This window comes from Belonocnema kinseyi, chromosome 6 (genome assembly GCF_010883055.1).
Source record: "Belonocnema kinseyi isolate 2016_QV_RU_SX_M_011 chromosome 6, B_treatae_v1, whole genome shotgun sequence".
Lineage (NCBI taxonomy): Eukaryota > Metazoa > Arthropoda > Insecta > Hymenoptera > Cynipidae > Belonocnema > Belonocnema kinseyi.
The window spans coordinates 73,381,600-73,404,669 of record NC_046662.1 but is presented as its reverse complement, the minus strand read 5'-3'; the positions used below and the strand labels follow the sequence as shown (position 1 = coordinate 73,404,669).

General features: G+C 27.6%; 1 protein-coding gene across 3 annotated transcripts in view; it reads right to left on the bottom strand.

The window, feature by feature from the left end:
• LOC117174385 (alkaline phosphatase 4-like) overlaps positions 1 to 23,070 on the bottom strand; it is a 58,651-nt gene that overhangs the window by 19,747 nt on the left and 15,834 nt on the right. The window contains exons 1-5 of one of the 3 annotated variants that reach the window (XM_033363473.1): positions 14,686 to 15,150; positions 11,134 to 11,218; positions 10,823 to 11,062; positions 9,982 to 10,202; positions 9,293 to 9,485 (exon numbers count right to left, since the gene is read on the bottom strand). In XM_033363473.1, the coding sequence (XP_033219364.1) occupies positions 9,293 to 9,485; positions 9,982 to 10,202; positions 10,823 to 10,907 (499 nt within the window). In that variant the 5' untranslated portion in view covers positions 10,908 to 11,062; positions 11,134 to 11,218; positions 14,686 to 15,150. Of the gene's footprint in view, positions 1 to 9,292; positions 9,486 to 9,981; positions 10,203 to 10,822; positions 11,219 to 14,685; positions 15,151 to 23,070 lie in introns of those variants that run through there. The other 2 variants (XM_033363471.1, XM_033363472.1) reach the window with 2 other exon arrangements.

Here is a 23,070-nt window from a genome sequence, read left to right as displayed (position 1 = left end):
GAGCCAAGTGGGGATCCTTACATAACGGCTTCGTGAGGTTCTTCGCTTGGGGTGATTGCTAGAGAGATTGATCAGCAACCTGGGTCGGAGCAGTGTTGCGGAACGAACGTGTTATTTACATAAATAGCACGAGAATTCTGGATCAATCTGAAAAATCTCTATCCCATCCACACACTACTCCTTTCCCCTGCCGAGTGAGTCACGCCTACCCCGAAAGGGAAATGGCTTAATGGTGTAATAATAATTACCATGAATTGAAGTTGTCGCCCCTGACGTAAGCCTCAGTGCTGCCATTTTAGTGCTTTTTTGTCATGTTAGAGGATTTCCTACTAAATTTTTAGCTTTTTCTTTCGTTAAGTGGGACGAAACAAATGTTTTCCGCGTATTTAGTAGAAAAACTGGGTTTAATTAATTTATGAGGAAATTTATTATTTGTAAGGAATGAAAAACATTGTTCAGTAAAATAAATTCTTTACATTCTCAAAAGTTTATATCCTCGTGATCATCACTTTTTCATCAAATTTTAAAAACTATTCTAGATATCGAAAAAAAATTTAGCATGTATTGGCAATATGTGTGCAAACTTCTCAGGAAAATACGTAATAATCAGTTGGATGGATAAGGCTGCAGAGGTGAGCATAGGTAAAAAATTACATTTTTCACAATTACTCAACAATTATAAATTTTTTATTCAACAGAATAAAATATATTTCTGTAAAATCTTACAGAAAATGTAGTATCGGCGAAGACCAATGAATCCAGCAGCCACTCTTTCGGTTTACAATTTAAATGTTAAAATCAAAATTTTAGTTGAATAATACGGTACCATTTAATTGAATTAAAAAATATATCAATTTAATTAGTTATTAGTAAAAATTATTCAGAAAAGTTCATCACATTTTTTATATTTTTCAAATTGGTACTAACTCAATTTGGAAGAATTAGAATTTAAAACTTTAATTATTACCTTAAAAATCATTCAAATTTAAGAATTTTTATTTATACATCTTTGAAATTGAAAAGTTTTTAATTTTTCAAATTAAACGTTGAAAATGATGTAAGTTTCACAATTAAAACAGTTTCAATTCTGATGATACACAATACAAATTTTAATTAAAAAATTTAATTTCAAAGATTTTATATGAACTTAATTTTTAGGTCGAATTTTCAAACAATAAAAAATTAAACTTTAACCAAAAGTACAGTGAAACTCGTCAATAGTCCTCCCTTCTATAGCCCTTCCGAGAATTAACGCCGCGCCACATGTTGGTATAACAGGAGTTGCGCGGGGTGCGCGGGGTCTGCGGTTGTCACTCAGGCGAGAACTTAGGCGTGATCAAACAAAAACGGAGCTGGTTATAATGACTTAGTTCCCACCCACCGTCAGCCCCAAAATCAGCGCTCTAGAAGAGTTTCACTGTATATCTTGTAAAATATAAATAATTATACGAACTTAAAACAATCAGTTTTATTTTTTAGCATCCCATCACAATTATGGGATTTTATAAAATAAACGTGATTACTTTAATTTTGTTAATATATTTATTTTTTCGAAGATATATTATGATAAATAAATGAAAAAAGTGGGACGATGTTCGTGGTGGCTAAAACATAGGCTTGGGTATGAGTTATTATTTCAACCAAAAAATATGAAATTCATATAAAAAAAGATGAATTTTAAAACAAAAAATTCGAATTTTCAACCAAACTGATTAATTTTCTGCCATAAAAGGGGAATATTCAATCAACTAAATAAATTTGCCAACAAATACTTAAATTATAAACTAAAAAATATAAATACTCAACTAAAAATGAAAAGTTCATCTTTAGTAATTAAGTGAATTTTCAACAACAATAAAAAAACGTCAAGAGAAAATATTTATCCAAATTATTTAATTTTTAAGCTAAGACACGAATTTTATGTAAAACAGTGAAATTTTCAAACTGAAAATATGTATTTTGAAATTAGAAAATATTAAGTTTCTACCCAAAATGGAAAATTTAAATTTTCAGTATAAAAAAATTAATTTAAAAAAAGTGAATTTTCAACTAAAATGATGAATCTTCTACTACTTTGTTCGTAAGTTTGAGCGCGCATTTGTTGGGTTTCGCGTTGCGCGTTCGTTCATTAAACTTCACCCCACATTTTTGCATGAGACTCTTCAAATTAAAGGTCAAACGATCGACGATTTATATTTAGTGATTGTAAAGTCACCGTAAATATTTTTAGAGTGCACAATTTTTATTCATTCATATTTTTTCGTAACGTGTATAGTTTGACCGCAAATTAGAATTATTTATTTTTCATTGTTTTTTGTGTGATAAAAATTTGAATTTTCCATTTTTCAAGAAAATTAAAAAGTTTGTTATGATAATCTTATAAAAATTTTAAAAATCAACATTTTTCTTTTCTTACCTTTTTTCATATCGCGCGTTGTTTGGCTTAAAATGTTCATTTTCTTTTGTTTTTTAAACTTACAAATGATATAACTCTCACAATTTTCTTTTTATCGAGAAAAGTCATGAGGATAAATTGTTCGAGTTTCTGAGTACTATAAAAAGCCGTACATAGTATTTTTAAATTAAAAACATATATTTTAAGCATTTTGAAAATCCTCTAGCTTTTTGAGTTTTCAATCAAAATATCAGGCTAACGAAATCATTCTTTCTTTTCATGCTCTAAAACGTGTACCAAAGCTCAACCCAATCTGATTAGACTTTCGAAAGTTATCAAAACGTGGCGATTTGGCGGTAACCGACAAAGTCAAATTTTCAATAAAACTAATGCCTCCTTATTAAGATAAGAATATAAAAGAAATGTTCTTTAACTAATTGGTTTAACATTTAGCTAAGTAGCTGAATCCTTAGAGAATATTAATTTTCAACTAAACAGTTGCACTTTTATAAAAAAGATGAAATTTCTACTTTAAAAAATATCAATTTTTAAACCAAAAAGATGAATATTAGAATGAAACAGTCGAATATTCAAAAAAATTAATTGAATTTGGCAGAAAAAGATCATTTTCTGTCAAATTGGTTGAATTTTCAACCCCAAAAGACAATATTTGAAATAAAACAGTTAAATCTTGAAATAAAAAGGAAGACTATAAAATTGTTGAATTTTCAACTAAATAATCAAATTTTTAACTAAAACTATAATCCTCAAGAAGAAGAAACCGCTAAAAACAGAATTACAAGACAAATAAATTACTGAGAAAAATATAATATTAGGGTTGTCGTAAAGCGTAATATTTTCGGGTTAATAACACAACTTTTTTAAAGGAACTCATATTTTTACTTTAAATTAAACATTTTGGATGAGGTGCTTTTTTAATTATCAGCTGAAAATGTAACTTTTTTTAAATTCCTCTTTCTGGCTTGAAAATTCGTCTGTTTTAATTGAGGAATCAACTAATTTGTTGGAAATTTGTATTTTTTGGTTTAATCCAAAGTTTTTGATCGAGAATAAATATATTTTTTGATAAAAATATCAACTAATACACTTGTCGTTGAGAATTCGTTTTTTTTTTATAGAATTTTTATCAATTTGGTTGAAAATTTCTTTTTCCCTGGTAGAAAATTCATAATTTTCACCGAGAATGTAATTGTTCTATTTTTTCTTAGAAAATAAATAAATAAAATTAATGTAGTGACTGTTGTGACTAAAATTATTTAAAATAAATTTTGAAACAAACCTTTTTTTGTTAAACATTATAGATCTTCTAGAAAAAAAGGTTGTTTTTATACCTGAAATAAAATTTTGAACGTTCAGGAAAATGAAGAATTGGTCAGCGAAAAGTCAGGAAAAGTCAAGTAATTTCGAAAACGGGGTTTGTATCGAACCTTGAAAATTTTTTAATATGTAATGATAAAAGCGGTCAGCATATTTTTTTTACAACGAATTGAGTGCAACTCGTTCATATGATGAAATAATGGTTTGGTAATGCTAGGGACTTAATGTTTCCTCTTGCATTTCATTAGACATGCAGTAACTTAGGACATAGATCTTCATGAAAGGTTGGATAATGTGCGCCAATCTCTGGGTCCATCTCTTCCCACAATAACTCAATAGAGTTAAATGCCGACGATTGTAGGGGCCAGAGAGCTATTTTAGGTTTAATACACAGTCTTCCAAACCCTTAGGTCTTTAAATAACTTATATAATTTAGAACTATTCTTTTATGTACCACTTTAATATTATTATATAAACCAGCAGTCAACGTTTTCAAATTAGGCACTCCGCTGAGCTACTGTTATCGGTTTAAAAAAAAGACTACATCACCTGAGCGGTGATGATTCTCGATTCGTCGAGATCTTGAATGTTAAGCATAGATGGACGCGGTTAAAGCTCGGATGGGTGACTGTAATTCTCGCTTAGTTGTGTTTTTGATACATTTAACTACTGTCGAGTCGGGGTTTTGATGACGAAGATGAATGTGGGCATTCGATTCTATCGAATGTCTACATCCAAACTCGTCTGTCGTTAACCAACGGTGCTTAAGGAGTTTCGGTTTTCTGCAGTTTTACACTTCCCGGGCTAAATGTTTAAGCAAATGCGAGCGTTTTTAATAAAAATCTGGCTGCAGATTGTTGTAGAGTATTTTAGAAACTACCAAACCCACAGGGTTAAGTCTGTCAGGCATTGCTTGGAGGTTTATCATGAAAGATGGGTTAATTGGGGATTTGGGATGCCATAATCAGCTAAAGGGTTCAATGTCTGACGATCTCCTGTACGCGCGGGAGTTCACATATGTGATTTGATAAGTGGAGAAATAATTGATAGTTTATTATACATTGTAGAAAAAATTATGTATAATTATGTGAATTTGATTAAAACTGTAAAATTTACCAATACATTTTTTTTATTGAAATTTAATGAAACTTCTGTTAGCATTAGACATTATTTCTAACCAATTCTATTTCAAGTCAAGCTCATTCGGAAAATACCGAATTTTGGAAAAACTTTCTATCAATTTTAGAGAACTCGCAGGTAATCTTCGACTGATTGCAACAAACTAAAAAAAAAAAATTAGTAAGACTTTTTTTTTTATTTTACCCGATTTGAAATGTAATTGGTAATTTTTTTCAAAAATCACACTGTTGTAAAAATACAAAATTATCAAAAAACACTGTAGTTAAATAATTATCCAAATGTTCTTTAAAAAATTACAGCGACATACATTTATAATGAAACGATTCATACTTTAGTAAAAATAGAAAATTATTAAAACACATTGTTGTTAAAAAATTCTTTTGAAAATGAAATAATTTTTAAAAATTGTTAAAAAATTTTAATTTGTAAATTAGAATGTAATACATTTGTTGCTATAATTAGAAATTATTTTTGTTTAAGAAAATTTTTAAATTATATGACCATCTTCTTTTTATAATTTTGTATTTTTATTACAGTGTAACCATTGAAAATTAAGAGCGCCAATTCTCAGTACCTTAACCTTCAGAGCACACTCTGGCTCTCGCAAACCCTTACATATTTTTTTGTCAGGAATATCTTTTAAGGCAGAAACTTCGGCCAAAAATATGAAAAATTGTCAATTTTTTTGAAATTTTTTTTATCGGAAAAAAAATGTTTTTTAGTCTTTTATTTTGATATCTAAATAATTGCCACGACTTTTTTAAATAATACGAATTAATTATATAATTTCTAAAGAATATCTGAGAATGTTTTCAAGTTGATCGGATGAGTAGTTTTAAAATGTTAGACTGCGGAAAAGTGCACAGGTCTCACGGACCCACAGTGTGCTCCGTGATAAAAAATAGATTTGTGCTCCAAGGGTTAACATAATTATGGGCATGAACAAAACCGAAGTGTTTTTATTTAATTTTGAATAAATATTTGTTTTCATTGCATAAATAATAAATGCCTTATACGTACAAATTATAGCATTATTAAATTAAATAAAGCAAAAACAGCTAAACAGTCGCATTGTCTAATAAATTTCAGAAGGGTACCAGCAATTTGGGTAATCAGCAAATGTATTACATTTTTATTTTGAAATATAAAAATATGCACTTTTTATATATATAATTAAAAGACGGCTGTATTAAACAAAGAATAACACTTTCAATTGTAAATGGTGTCCCTACAATAAATTATGTAATTTTGGCAGATTTATTCAAAATCGCTAACGAGGGCCACGCAATTGTGTGCTGAATCGTTTATAACAATTTGCTTTTTATTTAACCTTACCCTTAATTTAATATTGAAAATCAGTATTCTTAAAGAAATTTATAATAATATTTATGCTGGTAATTGATGGTTGCATAATCATTTTGTCAAGAAGTAATGATTGATCGATTGATTTAGATCAAACTATACTAGATTAATTACCGTAATATCGGAATTTGTCATATTATTGTCAACATCAGAGATATGACATAAAAAGTGGTCTATAGTTTGAAGCCGTATTCTAAAATGAACATTCTAGTGTGCAATTCAATGATTTTCTGACATAGTTTTATCTTAAAATTGCTATTTCATAATAATTAAGATTGATTCCGCGAATTCGGATTGACTCTCAATGAGACTGATAAATCTGGGTGATAACATAGATTGTGTTACTTATCATTAAGATAAATAATTGTCTGATTTATTATCTGGAAATGCGCTTCTTGCAAAATCTGAAAATTTTCCAATTTCTAATTGAGATTCTTTAAAATTTAATTATAATCAAATTTGAATGTTTTACAATTTGAATGTAAACTAATAAACAATTCAATAACATAGGCGAATGCTAATTTGAAAACCCTTTAAATTCAAAACACGAAAACCTGTATATCTTATAGTTAAATTTCAAAGCTTTTATAAATATAAAATGTTGCCATTTTTTTATTTTATCAAATTAAAAAAAAATTAACTAATTTAAACTTGAATCGAATTACACTCAACTGCAACAAATCAATTTAAATTAAGGGGATATTGAAATAATTGACAAAGATATAATATTTTAAAACTTCAAAAAGCCTGTTAGAAATTATTTATTTTTATTATGTAGCTTAAGTTAATTTTGGTAGTAACTATAATCAGGCCTAGTTTCGTTTCTAGGCACTTTTTTAATTTCAAAGTTACATTAATATTTGATTTTCCTGCTGAAACCAGAAGAAACTTGTGAAACTAAATTAATCTTAGGAATTAGTATTACTCACGATTTTCTCAACTTATTCAAGGACTACTGAACAGAGCAATGAACGCAATGATGATTAGACAAGGATATGCCTCGTCAGTATTTCACGCTCTCAATATTACCCAAAGTGATATTTTGCAACATTCACAACAAAAAAGTGAGAAAAATGTGCTGAAAATATGTCATTTATCTTCTTATTATTCACAGAAAAAGTCTTCAATAATTTTTTTCTATGTTATTATCAGTTAAAAATATTTAGTATTCTATTTTACAGAAAATAATTTTTTTAGATAGATTTAAATTTATACTTATGCACGCTATTTCTACTTGTTTTATTTAGAAAATTTTCACTTTTTTTAAATTTATGACATTCAAAAATTCAACTACTAAAACCTAGTTTTCTGGAGTAAAAAATCATGACACATTGGCAAGGATAAAACAATAATGTATGCAGAATGTAAATAATGGGTACTAAAAGTTGAAAAGCATGAATAATAACTGTAATAGATGTAATGGGATGTATTCTATTAGGTAACAGGCAGTTAACCCATCATGATGGTATCTCGAGCAAATCGAAGTTCAAGTTCATGTTCAACAAAGTTTTATTTATTTTAGTATAAAATAAATTTTGGTATAAAATAAATACATACATATCTATTTTTAGCAAAAAAGATCTTCAAACACAAGTTTTTTAATTTAACAATTCATTTTGTTATTTTTTAAAGAGAAAGCATTGCAACTTGTACAATTTTGATAAATTCAAAAGAATTTTAACTTCTAAAATGAATGTCCAATTTCGAATTTATAGAGCAAAACCGGATTTAAAATTATATTTGTACTATAACTTACATCATCAATTGCGCGCTACGCACGTGTGCAGTTTTTCAATTTGAGAGGAAAAATCATTTTTATGCCAAATAAAAATTTCGAATTAATATTTATTTTTAAATTTTATTTATTCATTTTCAACTAAATAGTTTAATGTTTAACCAGAAGATTCTTTTTCAACGAGAAATGCAATCGCTAATATTCTCTTAACAAATATTTTTATTTTAAGTCAAAAAGAGTTGAATTCGTCCAAAAAATACGAATTTTTAACAACATAGTTTAATCCTTAACCAAATCAGATTAATTTCCAACCAAATAGTTTCATTTTTAAACAAAAAGACGAATTTTTAACAAAATAGTTGAATTTCAACCAAGCAAGATTTTTCCATCAAGAAAGAAAAAATGTCAACACAATTATAATTAGTACATTTGAAATATCCCAGGAATCTTAAGATAATACAATTTTTGTATTCTCTTGAAATATTACAAAAATTTTAAAAGGCTTCTTTTCGAAATCCTCAAAAATCTGCATTTTGTTCAAAGAATTTTCAAACCTTCTGAAGATTTAATTTATTTCAGAGTCTATTTACAACCTTCTAAAATTTTGAATTATCCTTTGAAATCATCCAAAATCCAGTCCTTTAGATTCTTTTTGAGATATTTTTAAAACTTCCAGACTCAAAATAAATCTTTTGAAATAATACCAAAATCATTAAAAATTTGTTCAAAGATCTTACTGCAGGTACAAGTAATTTTTTGGTTACCATTACTGATATTTTTTTACCAGAGGCGATTGTGCTTTTTACACACACTTAATAACTTAAGATCTTCTAAGTTTTTGTCCATAATTTTATTTTTGTCATCTAGTTGAAAACGTGACAAGTTTTCTAATGATAGCAAGGTAGCAAAACGTTAAGAACAGAATTATTTCCAAATAAAAAAAATTAAAATTTCCTTTTTTCAATAATGTTTAGAAAAATTCAGAAATAAATTTTATAATTAAATAAAATGATTCTCATTGGGAAATCGTAATTTACAAAATTCCATCTTATGTTAAAGAACCAACTGAAAACGGCTACTAAAAGTCGTTCATATCTACAAAGTATGAAACATACAGGTTTTAGATAACAATGCACTTGATATTTTCAAAATACTCTCTAACATAAATTTTTCTAGATAGAAATGTTAATAAATATTCAAAAATATTTACGTTGAAGATATAGAGGACAATTTGAAAAAATAATATGCTTTAGATAGAAAAAGTTATACTATTTTAAAATTTAAAAATATGCAAATATAAACAAGAAAATCGAAAGACTGACCTGTGTCCAATCCAGATTCTTGAGCCCAATCAGCAACTGTTTGTAATTTGGCCAATTTATTAGTACTTTCATCGCAAGTGTCAACACTTGCTTTTGCATCCAGCCCCAACATTTTATATCGGCTTTTGACCCCGGAAAATATAGCCGTTGCAGTTCCAGCAGAATCAGGGACTTGTCTATCAATGTTATAAGTCTAAAAAATATATAAACCTTTTCTTAGAATCAATAAAATAAAAATAAGTGATCAGTATCTATTAAACCGTTTCAAGTTCGTGTTCATTGTCTATGACAATTTCTTTAAAAACGTAGTTCAATGTCTCAAATAATGAAAAACGACCTCCAATCTTTCCCTTCCTCGTCCAAAAGTATCAGCTTCAGTATTGGACTCCTTAAGACTAACACAGGTCACTTAAGAAGATATTCGACGTTTTAAATGAATGTTTAAATAATTATAACTTTTCAGGACATGTTTTTATGACAGCATGCTTTCGAAATTTACCTTATTGTATATTATTTGCGGAAGTGAATTGACGTAACAATATTTACTTTTAACTTTTCCTGTAACCTAGTTTTATGTTTCAAGGAAAGAAAATGTTAGGCTTAATAAATACTGTATGATTCGCAATATTCTTTTTTATACTCAACCAATTAAAAAAATAATGTTTTTATTTAATATACAATTTTTTTACCTTTACAAGGCCAGTGTTGGGAAAAGTTTCAAAGTTGAGTTTGTATTCTTCCCCGTGATAACCCTTTCTCTGACCCTTGAAAATTCTTCCTGCAGTTATTGTTGATAATCCCATCCCATCGCCAATAAAGATGATAATGTTTTTTGCTTTTTTCTCGATGTTCCGCATAGATAATACCCTTTGCAGGTTTTCTTGGCCAGATTTTAGCCAAAAGGACATATCTTTAAATCCAAAAAACAAAACGTAATTATTGAAGATTAAATTAGAATTCAAGACTATTGTGAATTTCCTGCATTTCTGTCAATATATTCGTTGTTAGAAAAACCGTTATGTTAATATGCATTTTCCGTCTTGGAAAAACAAGGATTAGAAAAAGATGAAGCTGATATTCCTCGTGTATTGATATTGTAACGAGATTATAGGTAGACTTTCAAACACGTGTTTCTTGTTTATCCACGCATTTCAAAAATAATTGCAATGCATTTATCTTCTAATTAACAAGTTTAAAAATGTCAGAGATGATGGTTAAATATAAAAAAAATTAATGAGAGTTGACATGCAAAAATGACAATTTTTCGAAAATACTAATTTAATAATCACGTATTTCTACTATTTATAAAACACGAAACAAAAATTTAATAATATAAAAAAAAACTCGGTGAGTAAAAGAATTACTTTTAATTGAAGAATGCTTCATTTATACCATGTGTGTAGAGAAAAACGTCAGTTATATAATTCTAATTGAAAATGTGTAATGATCAAAATCAATTGAATACAGAGAACTATAAGTTAAATCCAAATTAAAAACAGGTTAAGTGAATTATTACAAATGATAATTTACCTTCATTGTCGCCAGGTTGTAATTGCCAGGATTCGTGCAAAAGTACTGCGAAGTACAGCAGAAATATTGAGCCCTTCATTGTCATGTGATAACAAATAGATAGAATAATTTAATATAAAGGAACCGAAATTAATTTTAAATTATGTGGATTAATCAAATGCGGGTACAAGAATTTTTTCACTGTGTAGACATTCAAGAGATTCCAGAAATGATTGGATCCAATAGTTAGCTTTCTATTAACTGAAGTAATAAAAATTAAAACGGAATAATTTTACGCGAATTGGTATCATTTGTTATTAAAGATTTCATACTGCATTGATTTATGGATTGTTAGTTGGCTTGATAATATATTTGCAATGGTGTTGCAAAAAATTCAATGTTATCCTCGCGTTGATTCTGTAACAAGCAATAAAATTTCTAGGTTATTAAAAGAATATGATACAATTGAAAGAAATTTTATAAAATTTAAGAACCCTAAGTAAATTTTTGAAAACAGAATAAATATTTCCTTAAAGTAAAGAGACAACAAAATATTTATTTTTTACGTTATTTGAACCGTCAGCTTTCAAACCTTTACAATTATTTTGTTTTCACCAATTTTATTTATGTATATTTCAACCTTACCTTCTTAAAGATACTAATACTAATTATTTAGTAGAAAATAATTTGGAAATAAATAAAAATAAGTGATTAATCTCAAAGTAATGATGATCTAAATATGATAGTTCTGTTGAAATTATTCTTAATCTCAATATAATTGCCTAAAAAAATGTATAGAAAATTCGTTGTTTTTACAGTAGAAAAAAAATATAGTGACCTTGGAAAAAATGCCATTTCAGTTTTAATTTGGGCTACATGTCATAAAGGAACGTTGTACTCCTTTATAGAATAATAATTTTTACACTTCTTTTCCTTTATATAATTAATGTTTACTAAATAATTAAAATCTATATAAATGCACTAAAAGCGGTCATTTCGGGTTGCATGTGACTACTTAAATTTCAAATTGGTCTAAACTCAACCACTATTGATTCGAATCTTTCGGAATTGAAGAGATCAACCAGCACATTGAAAATTTTTTAATGAAACAGCATTTAATCAATGAACAATTGATAAAATCGTGAAAATTAAAATAATGCCTGGCTGTAATTTCAAAAAAAGAATGTAATATTAAAATAAAACAGTTGAAGACTTTAGGTGATTAAAGTTGAACAATTTAAATTAATTTCTAATATAATGTTTTCAAATTTAAAGGATCGAAAATATGAAATTTCAAATATTAAATTTTTTTTCGGTTTCAGTATTTGATGAACTTTAATTGCAAAAGTGCTCGACGCTTTTTTATTAGGATCGTGAAACTTGAAGATCCAATAGATGCAAATTAATTGCGATAATAAAAACTTCGTATAGTACAGTTTTAATAGGCTTTTTAAAGCCATTTTTACTGGTCTGAAGAATTTTTCAATAAATAAATATTTGAACTTCAAAAATGAAAGTAAAAACAAATATAAATTGAAAAAAAATCACAAGGAAATATTCACAATTTAATAACTGAAAGTTTGAATTATAAGACTAAATAACTAACAAAATGGGAATTTTTGAAAAGAGCAAAAAACATTCTGTAAAATCGAAATCACCACTTAAAAATAAATCGAAATTTCGCTCTTGAACTCAAATGGTAAAACTTTCATTGAAAAAAGTTATCCAGCTTCGAAGAAATGGATGTGGGAGTTTACAATCTGAATGCAACACTAAGCTAAAACTGGAGGAGGCTCGGCTGGGAATTGTAATAAAAAATTCCATTTTCAGTGAAAAAAACAATAAAAACATACTCCCGAGCTATAAGATTTCTAAATACGAACAAATAAACTTATATATGTAGAATTTCGAAAGGAAACGATAAATTCTATCAGAATCTGGAAGCATAATCTAAATAGTAATACATTTAAAAAATAATAAAATTATAATGATCATATAATAATATATAATATTATCATAATATATAATAATATTATATGATAATAATAATCAAGATAAATAAATAATATGAATAATTAAAAAATCAATATGTATTGTTATTAACTTATAAATAATATCAAGTAGTTTAAAGCATTTTAAGATATTTCTTCAATTTTAAATTAAAAAATTATTGTTTGAAAGAAGTTACTATATTGTCCAAATCTAAAGTTACTGTTAAGATTGTAAACAAATTTAATAAAAAAATTCATATCTTAGCCATTTCAAACTTTAAACACTTCGTTCTTTAAAAAATTGATTATAAACTATCAAATAATTAATATGTACCATTTTTCAATACTTGATAACAGTTGTTAATTTTTGAAATAAACTTAATAAACAAATACATAAATTATTTGAAAAACTTCTTCGCTTATGATACTTTTTCAACCGATAATAATTGTTTACTTTATTAATCATTTTTTAAACAAATTCGCAACTTGACTACCTATTTATGAAGAGACTTTTTCAGGTGATATTTTTATTTATTCAAATAAATATTATAAACAAATGCATATTTCATCAATTTTTAAACAACAGATTTCGTTTTTTCAACGGAAATAACTCAAGTGACTTGGAAAAATCCTTTCCTTTTAATAATTTATCAAAGTACAACACTGGCAGATTTTCAACCGGCAGATTTTGCTTCTTTAAAGGAATCAATTTTAAAACATACATATAGCATTCGCTTAAGATAATTTATTGAACAATAATAATTGCTTATTTTATGAACAATTTTTTAAACAAATTCATAACGTGGCCACTTTTCAACAAATGGATATATTTTTTTTCGAAATCGCCTGCCAATGACTCACAAAGGACTTGATTCATTACCGCACTTTGTTAGGTTACATAATTTGTTATTCATTTAAATAAATTGTATAAACAAATTGCAGATTTTCGTCCATTTGCAATCGACAGATTTCGTTTTTTCAACTGAATTAACTCTATATAACTTGCCCATATACTTTTCTTATGTTATTTTATCAATGAGCCGCAATTTTTTTTATGAAAAATTTTACTAAAAAAAATCTGCGATTTCGTAATTTTGAAAAGTGAACAAGCGTTCCTTTAAACAATTAAAATTTTACTGTCTATGTTGGTTTTAGCTGGAGTGCTTTGCTTCTGGCAGTAGTGGTATTTTAATCTTTACTCTGTTTTTGTATTTTTTTAAAATACAATTGGTTTTTAAAAAAATAACCAATTTTATTGCCGGATAAAGTAACCTAATAAATAAGGTTTTTCGATAAGTTATTGGCAGTCGAGTCCGTAAAAAACGACGTCTATTTAATTTCAAGTAGTCAAGTTGTCAATTCATTTATAAAAATTATCATAAAATACAAAAAGTATTATTCTTTAATTCTTTAATAATGGATTAAAACAAAACTAACCCTTGTTTTTACGTGTACCCCGAACAAAAAAATAAAGTCTCTAAAGTATTTTCAACCTTGAAGGCACAATTTCACTCATTGAATTGTTATTATGAAAAATTGAATATTAATTTTAAAGAGTTTCTTTACTGATTTCATGAATTCTTCTATAAATATAAGTAGCTGCAAGAAATGGGATTCTTTATAATAAAAATGAATGTCAAATTTGTTGTTAAATGAATAAGTATTAAAAACAAAATCCAAAAATCGGCCCGCACAAATCTCTTTGAAATTAGATTAAATTTAATGCTAAAAAAAGAAAATTCTCAAATAGGTTAAAAATTGTAAGCTCTAATCTAATTTATCCTGGCAAAATTTTTGGTACCACTGTGAACCTGCTCGATTAAAAACTAATCTGGACTTTATTTACCCCTAAAAATAAGCCACACTTAGTATTAAACAAAAAAATTACTATACCTCAAACTTAAAAATCTGGGACGAAATACTTGCTGCACCAGGAAAGTATTCTTGATACTCGAAAATTGTCGCGACGTCCTGAGTGGTTAATTAGGGGTGAATGGCTTGAGGAAAGTTTGTCTGAATAATAATAATAATAATAATAATAATAATAATAATAAATTAACAATGCTGTGGTCCAATCCCGTGAAACATCCCGTCAATGAATGTTAAAAGGTTGACCTAATGACCGAGTTGGTACAAGGATGATGAACGTCGATTTGACACTTAATTCGACTGATATGTCGCGTCGTGTTGATAGGACTAGAGAAGGAACGTCTGACTTCTGAGGTTCAGCTGAGGAAAGAAGAATTAAAGTATTGAAGAAAGAAAGATTGAAGGCGATCGGCGCCTCGCGAATACCGCGGTAGGACTGTTAGTTTGTCACTTTTATAGCTCGTTTCAATAGGAGGAAAAAGGCCACGGCAGACTGTGCATGAGGTAGATCGTGTGCAAGGGATTGGTGCAGATTTCTGTGGGACATCGGGCAGAGGGGCCCCCTATATATATCGCCAATCCAACTACAATTGTCGCTTGATTATGCTTTTCGTTCTACTCACAAAACGTACCCTAGATTCAGTACCAACTTGGTAAACAGACTATTTTTCTCAAAAAAAATCAACACGAGTTGTCCTATAATCTGTTTTCGAAAAAATTATTTCAAAATTTGTTATTCAACAGTAGCGAAAGAGTTATATAACAATTACATAACGATCTATAAGATTACATAATTTAGTAAACAGACATTTTTATATCAATACGTGTTCTTCTATAACCGTTTTTCTCCAAATTAATTTAAAATTGTGTTATGTAACAGTTATGTATTAGTGATGTAACAGTAATATAACAGATGCGAAAGATTTATATGTATAACAGGTGTATAACAATGCATAAGATTACATAAATGGTAAAGGCTTTTCTTCAATAAAAACAACGCTGATTGTCCTATGATCTATTTTTTAAATAAATTTAAAATTGTGTTATGTAAAAGTGAAATAACACTAGAAAATTATTTATGTAACAATTACTTAACAATGCATAGGATTGCAAAAACTGATACGTGTTGTCTTATATTTTTTCGAAAAATTAATTTCAAATTGTATTATATGTAACAGTTGTGAAAGACTCATATAACAATTATATAAATATCTATAAGATTACATAACTTGATAAACAGACTTTTTCTTTAATCAATACGTGTTTTTCTACAACCTTTTTTATAAAAGTTAATTTTAAATTGTGTTATCTAATAGTAATATAGCTGCTGCCAAATACTTTCATAACAATTACGTAACAATGCATAAAATTAAGCAAATAATCAAGACTTTTTATCAAGAAAATCAACGTGAGTTGCTCTATGAACTCTTTATTGAATAAATTTAAAATTGTGTTATATAACAGTGAAATATCTAAAAAAATGAGTTATGTTACAGTTACATAACAATGAAAAAGCTCTAAAAAATAAACACGAGTTGTTTTATGATATTTTATCAAAAATTAATTTTAAATTGTTTTATGTATCAATAAAATAACAGTATCGAAAGAGTTATGTAACAATTATATAACAATACATAAGATTAAACGAAATAAGTACGAGTTTCCCGGCAATTTTTTTCGAAAAATTAAATTTAAATTGTGTTATATAACAATTACATAAGAGAGTATAAGAATATCACAGAAAAAAACTAAAGTTAAATTTTTTCACATGTAAAATCATCCGTTGTTAAAGTGTACGTGTTATTTGGCGAACGTTTATCCTACGATGGAATAAAAGCTGTCGTCTGCTACGGCATCTTTAGCCGCAATGGGAAAACAGAAAAGTATGAGTGAATTCGATCTAAAAATCGGCACACCAGATTTAAAACAACACAGAAAAAACGAAATTCAAATTTATTGCAGGTAGGACTTGCAACAGTTAAAAATTAAACTTATTTGGCGAAAGTTTCACTGAGGATAGGAAAATAATTCAGATCTCGTCTACTGCGTAAAGCTGAAGTGAGCAAATTTCGGTAAAACATGTAGAATTAGCAGTAGATAACACGGTAAACAAACTTTTTTCAAGAAAACCAACATGAGTTGTCCTATGATTTTTTCGCTAAAAATAAATACAAAATTGTGTTATGTAACAGTAATGTAACAGTAGCGAAAGATTTATGTGAAAATAACATAGCAATGCATAAGATTACATAACTTGGTCAACAGAATTTTAGTCAAGAAAATCAACACCAGTTTTCTTATGATTTTTTTTCTAAAAATAAATTGAAAACGGTTTTATGTAACTAGTATGTGACAGGTGCATAATAGTTGCGAAGGAATTATATAAAAATTACCATCTAAAATCCAAGGAAAAGAATTTTCGGGAGAACAAAAATGCGTTCTCAAAAATCAAGTTATTTAAAAAAGAAGAAAATGAAAAAGTTCCTTTGAGAGTTTATAGAGCTCTATTGTTCTATAAAAATGGGGAAAAAAGAGTACTTGTTGAGAAAAATATCGTTGAAAATCCTCCTCCATCACAATCATTTAAGACTAATAAAAAATTTCATTTTTAAAATGGACGCAAAAGCCAGAAGCAACAACCAAAAGATGATTTTTTAATAAAAAAATTATTTTTGTGACAATCTCTATTATTACGGAATTTTCCGAAAATTAACCGTACTAGTATAGATATGTGGCTAGTATTGCGGAAAGAGTCCTTATTACTAGACAAAGCATATTTTTTAACTGTTTAAAAAAATTTTTATTTTAAAAATGGATAATATGGAAAAACTAATAGCCAAAAATTATTAGCTATTTGATTATGCTAAAAAAAGTGCATAAAGAATACGTGTTTGTCCATTTTGTACGGATATGCTATATAACTATAATAACATAATACAAAAACAAAAATAAATAAACTGCTAAAGATCAATAAAAAATGTATGATATCTAACAGGGATGTAACATTTATATCCAGTGAAGTAATGGACACGTAAAAATTGTGTAATCATAACAATTTCATAACAATGCCATCATAGTTATACCATATATTTTTTACAGTATTAATGCTAAATAAGATTTTCATAATTACTAAATACGAAGTAAATATTACGTAACTTAATACACCGAATTTATTATTTAAAAAGTCAACACGATTTGTTCTATAATAGTTTCTAAAATTAAATTTGAATTGCAATGTATAACAGTTTTGTAACAGTTACTAGAGAGTTACATAACAATTAAATAACTTTGCATAAGAAAAGATAACTCTGTAAACCGGCTTTCTGCAAGTCTACAAGAGTTGCCTTATAATGTTTTTAATGAAAATAAATTAAAAATGTATATTATATAACAGGCAAGTAACATTTAGGTATAGCATGTATGCGAATTGCGTAAGAATTATATCACATTGCATAACAATTCTGTAATAGTTATAATATATTTTTTAAAATTAAAATTGTAGAATAGTTACGTAAACGTTACATCACAATTACATAAGAGCTATAACTACATAAGAATTAGATACTGAATGCTTAAAGTTGTATAATCGCAAAGTAAAAATTATGCAAATAATTTAAAAAAAATTTGTTTACAAACAGATACTTTGTATGCAAAAATTGATGTATAAGAACAAATGATTTATTATTTTTAAATAAGGAAAAATCGAGTGTGGCGTAACACTTCTAGAAGTTACATAAAAGTGATTTGAGCTTTTAATATATTTTCCTAGATCTTAGTAAAAATTCATATGGAAATATATGAAAAATATTTTTGTTATCAACCTTATAATTTTTTTGCTTATTACCCTTATGAATTGTCTTTTATTAGTAAGTTAGTGCGACTTTATTGTAAAATTACAGATCCTGAAAAATTATCTGTAAATTTTTAATAGAATTTGAAAATAAAAACATGATTCTGAGATTCACGCACTTTCTGATGAACAGCTCCAACATTCTTGAATATAATTTCATATAAATATATTAAGTAAATTATTTATTATACTATGAAGAGAAAAATGAGATTAAGCAATTCGAAGAATGATAAAGTTATTATGTTAAATCAAATTCTTCGATTTAATTTTGATATGCAGACCTAGCAACTATATAAATGACATCAACCTATCTGCAGATGAACATAGAATTTCTGATATGAACTTTTTTTCAGAAAGAAGATCCTGATGAGCATGAATTATGTAAAAAATTAAGTGAAAAAATCATATATATGTATTTATAATCCGTTTTTTTTGCTATGGCAAAGAACGAAGATAAGCCGTCATTGTAGGTCTCTTCGCATGCGGTAAACCTTCTTCGCAATACTTTTGTAACAAAAGAATTTCGAAAAAAAGTAAGATCCTTGAAAAAATGTAAATATATCGATATCAATCCAGCTTTCTTATTTTGAATTCTTAGACAGATCCATTCTGAGGTTAATACCACATTCAAACTGGTTTAAACTAACCAAAACAATAAACATTGATCCTTCATCATTTTTTTCGTAAACCTTTTCTATCTGGCATGTTTTAAAAATGTTGGCAAATTTATCTCTAAAGAATTTTTGATGGACTAATACATTAATTTAAAAATAAATACAATTGTCAATGTAGTGTCGAAGGAAAAATGGTAACTTCGACAAGTATAATGTTATTTTTTCGACAGATTAGATTATATCCAGCATATAAACCCATTTGGAATAATGACCCTATTCCAAAAGTTCTTTATTTGTAAATATATTTTAAAATATCTTTTAAAATTGTTTGTGAAGTAAATAGTCTTCTCAGCATTCTTGAGCAGTTCACTTTTTCATGATTGGAATTTTCATAATGGATCATATCAGTAGATTTTCTCTAAAACAAACTTACGAAGAAGAAGTCAAGGTATCAGAAGGCCTCAATCTTAAAACCTGAAATGGATTTACAAACAATCATTTGACTTTATCTCGATTTTTCATCATTTTAGATCTTCACATTCAATCGGCCTAATTGAAGATATCATAATTTGATTCATCCCTATAATCACTGTCCATCTAACTTATGGACATTTATATTTTACAAATTTTTCCTCAAAGCACTTTTACACAATGTTAACAAAAGAAAAAGTGTCAGTGATCATTTGCGTGATAAATTGATGTGCTATAGAGTGACTCGCCAAATTATTTTTTTAGATTTTCTAAGACCTTAGATTAGATCGAAAATTACCCCCTATTTTTGCCGTCGCTATAGAGGTTTTTATCCTGAAAATTCGATTTCTTAAAATTTTTAAATTTTGATTTCTACAATTTTAGCTGTCCTTTTTTTACAAAAAATATGTATTTTGCACCAAATAAATGACTCATTGTTCTAAATGAATGTGCCATAAATTGGAATGAATATTTCTTTGAAATAGGGAAATATGAATTAAAGGAAAGAAATATATTTTAAAGTCAAGCAAATATTTTATAGGCTCAAAAAACTATTTCCCCACAGTAAATTTCTGAATATTTAAAGCACAAAAATTTATCTCTTCCTTCAAAAAAATATTTCTCTGGCCTAGAGTCTAGAACTCTAGACCATGCGCGAGTGCAATAAAGTAGTTTAGTACTTCAATTGTAGTACATATTTTTCTGAATAAGCAACTGGATTCTTTTAGCTTAAATTATAATTACCATTGTTATTAATATACATATTTAATTTAAACACATCACCACAATTTAAAATCTTGATATGAACCTGAAACAGAAAAATGCGATAAAAAATCCACCTCCAGCAGGAATTGAACTTGGGTCCATCGAATGTAAAGTCCACAGCGTTGACCACGACGCTAACGTGACATGGTAACTTTAAAGTGGAAACCCGTATATAAAGCTCACCATAAATGCCAAAGAAATATTGCTTCAAATCAAAAACATGGATATTTAATTTAATAATATATTTCTTTAATCTAAAGAAGTATTCAATTGAAACAAATGATGCTAAATTATTATATTTCTTATATCACAAAAAAATTATTACTTTGTTGGAATAAATGTTTCTCTGTAATGAATAATTTAATTCTAGTAATTAAATGAAATATTTTCTTCCACTGAATAAATAAGAATTTACGTAAACACAATACATTGTTCATCTATAAATAAATGATCCATTACTATAAATGCATAAACCCTTTGTGACAAAAAAATATATACTGTAATTTAATTAATATTATTATTTCTTTGATTTAAATAAACCTAAATTCTTGATTCAAGTATGGAAAAATTATTGATTCAAATGTGTCCCGAATCAGTTCAAAAAATCGAACTATTTGAATCAAATATATATTTCTTTGAACGACTAATCATATTTCAACGAATCTAGACCTTTTCATTTCTTGAATGTAAGAAATATGTATTTCAATAAAGAAAATACAGCCAAAAAATTCATTTTCTTAGATCAACAAAAGATATATGCCTGGTTTAAAAAAAAATTACTTCTTTTAAAGAATATTTTCTTGCTGCTAAGAAATAGAATTCAAGTAAATTAATTTACTTGGCACTAAGAATGAGTCAAATTGCGTAAAAAAATGCAGAAGAAAGCTTTAAAAAAGTATGTTTCAACCAATCAGTTTTTTTAAAAACATATACTCCAGAAAGTCAATTTGTGTAACATTATTGCACAAAAAGAGTTAAAATGAGAGAAGTATGTTTCTGTCCAACAGTATAATCTACTCATTAGAGATAGATTACAAAGGACAAAAGAAAATTTTAGGAAATGATTGGAAAACATTTTTATTCTCTTGAAACCTTTCAAGAATCTTAAAAAGCTTATTTTTCGAAATCTGGAGTAAATTATGTATTTAAAGCTAAATAATGTAAAAACTTTGTTATGTGATCGTTAATAGGTCGAAAATGTTTTTCCTTTAAAATATTTTAAAATTTCTAATTTTGTTTTAATTTTAATTATTTTAATTAATTTCCCATTTAATCATAATCATTCAATCTTATTTAAGTTTCCATTTTTTCCAATATTAGTAGTTTTTCAGTAAGGTAAGTAATATTTCCTGAAAGTTGTATAATTTAAAACAATGTTTAGGGGCAAATTTGAGTACATAATTTCAACCTTATCATAAAATCGCAACTTTAAGGGTTTTTGTATATTTCAATTTTGTATTAGAGTTTACAGTAAGTCATTAATAAAGGTATATTAATAATTTAGATTTATTCTATTAATGTTAAAACAAATTTTACTCAGTTTTGTTTTTCACGATATTTTTTATTCTTTTCTGTCAATGGTCTTTATTTTAAAGTGTAAGCTAACGAGCGTAAAGTTTTCATTCTCAGAGTTTTTCCCGTTTCTTTAGTGCTTTAGAATAATTATTTTACCTTCTCAGTTCTCAGACTTAAGATTCGCTTTCGCAGGAAAAATTGGACAAATTTTATCTATAAATGATGTAATTTTAATTGGCCTATTATGTATTTGTTTATTGTCCTTAAAATTTGGATTTGATTATAATTAAATTATTTCAGAAATATTATAGCCCGTGTGGAAAAATGGAGGGGGCCGCCGTCAGGGTCCACATCGACTGCCCTCATGCCTTGTGGAATCCATGAGGGCAATCCAGACGTGGTTCCTTATGGAAACGACATGCTAATCCATAGGGGCCCAACATGGACTTCCTTCATGGAGGATCCCTCATGGTTGCCACCATGAAAGCCCTCTTGCCTTTTTTTTGCCAGTGCTGGTACCTACACTGGCATATCTCTAGGATGATAACACGATTTTGTACTGGGCTGTCAGTGTTGGGCCAGCACTGGATATCGCTACCTGCACAGTACTATTCCAATAGGAAATTCACCATGGGCGGCAGTACTACGTTAGTGCTAACTACTATGGGCGAGAAAATTCGAGTCCTCTGGCTTTGACGTTTAATAAATATGTGAAGAAAAAATGGTAGGTTAATGAAAGAGGTATCATTTTAAAGGTGCAAATTTTGTACGTTAATGAGCCAAAAAATAATATTCCAAAAAATTATTTGTAGCTTAGAGATTTGAAAATCTGATCAAAAAGAAATTTGACAGCTTTTAAAAGCAGTGAACTTTGAAGCATAGTTTTTTATCGAAATAGTGAATAAATATGCGACTTCACTATCTTCAGTCCTAATGAAGATAATGAAGTGATTTAAATTGGAGGTAGTTAGTTGAAATATCTGTAATAATTTACAATTTGAAGGATCCTAGAGAAGTAAAAGACGCCTTCTGGGACACTTTAAATGACACAATGAACATCTGCGAACATGGGGAAAGAATAATTCTACTATTAGACATGAACGGTTGGGTGGGCATCCAAAATCAGGATACGGAAAGAGTATTAGGTAATTTTGGGGATCCAAGAACAAACTATAACGGAGATAAATTAGTTGG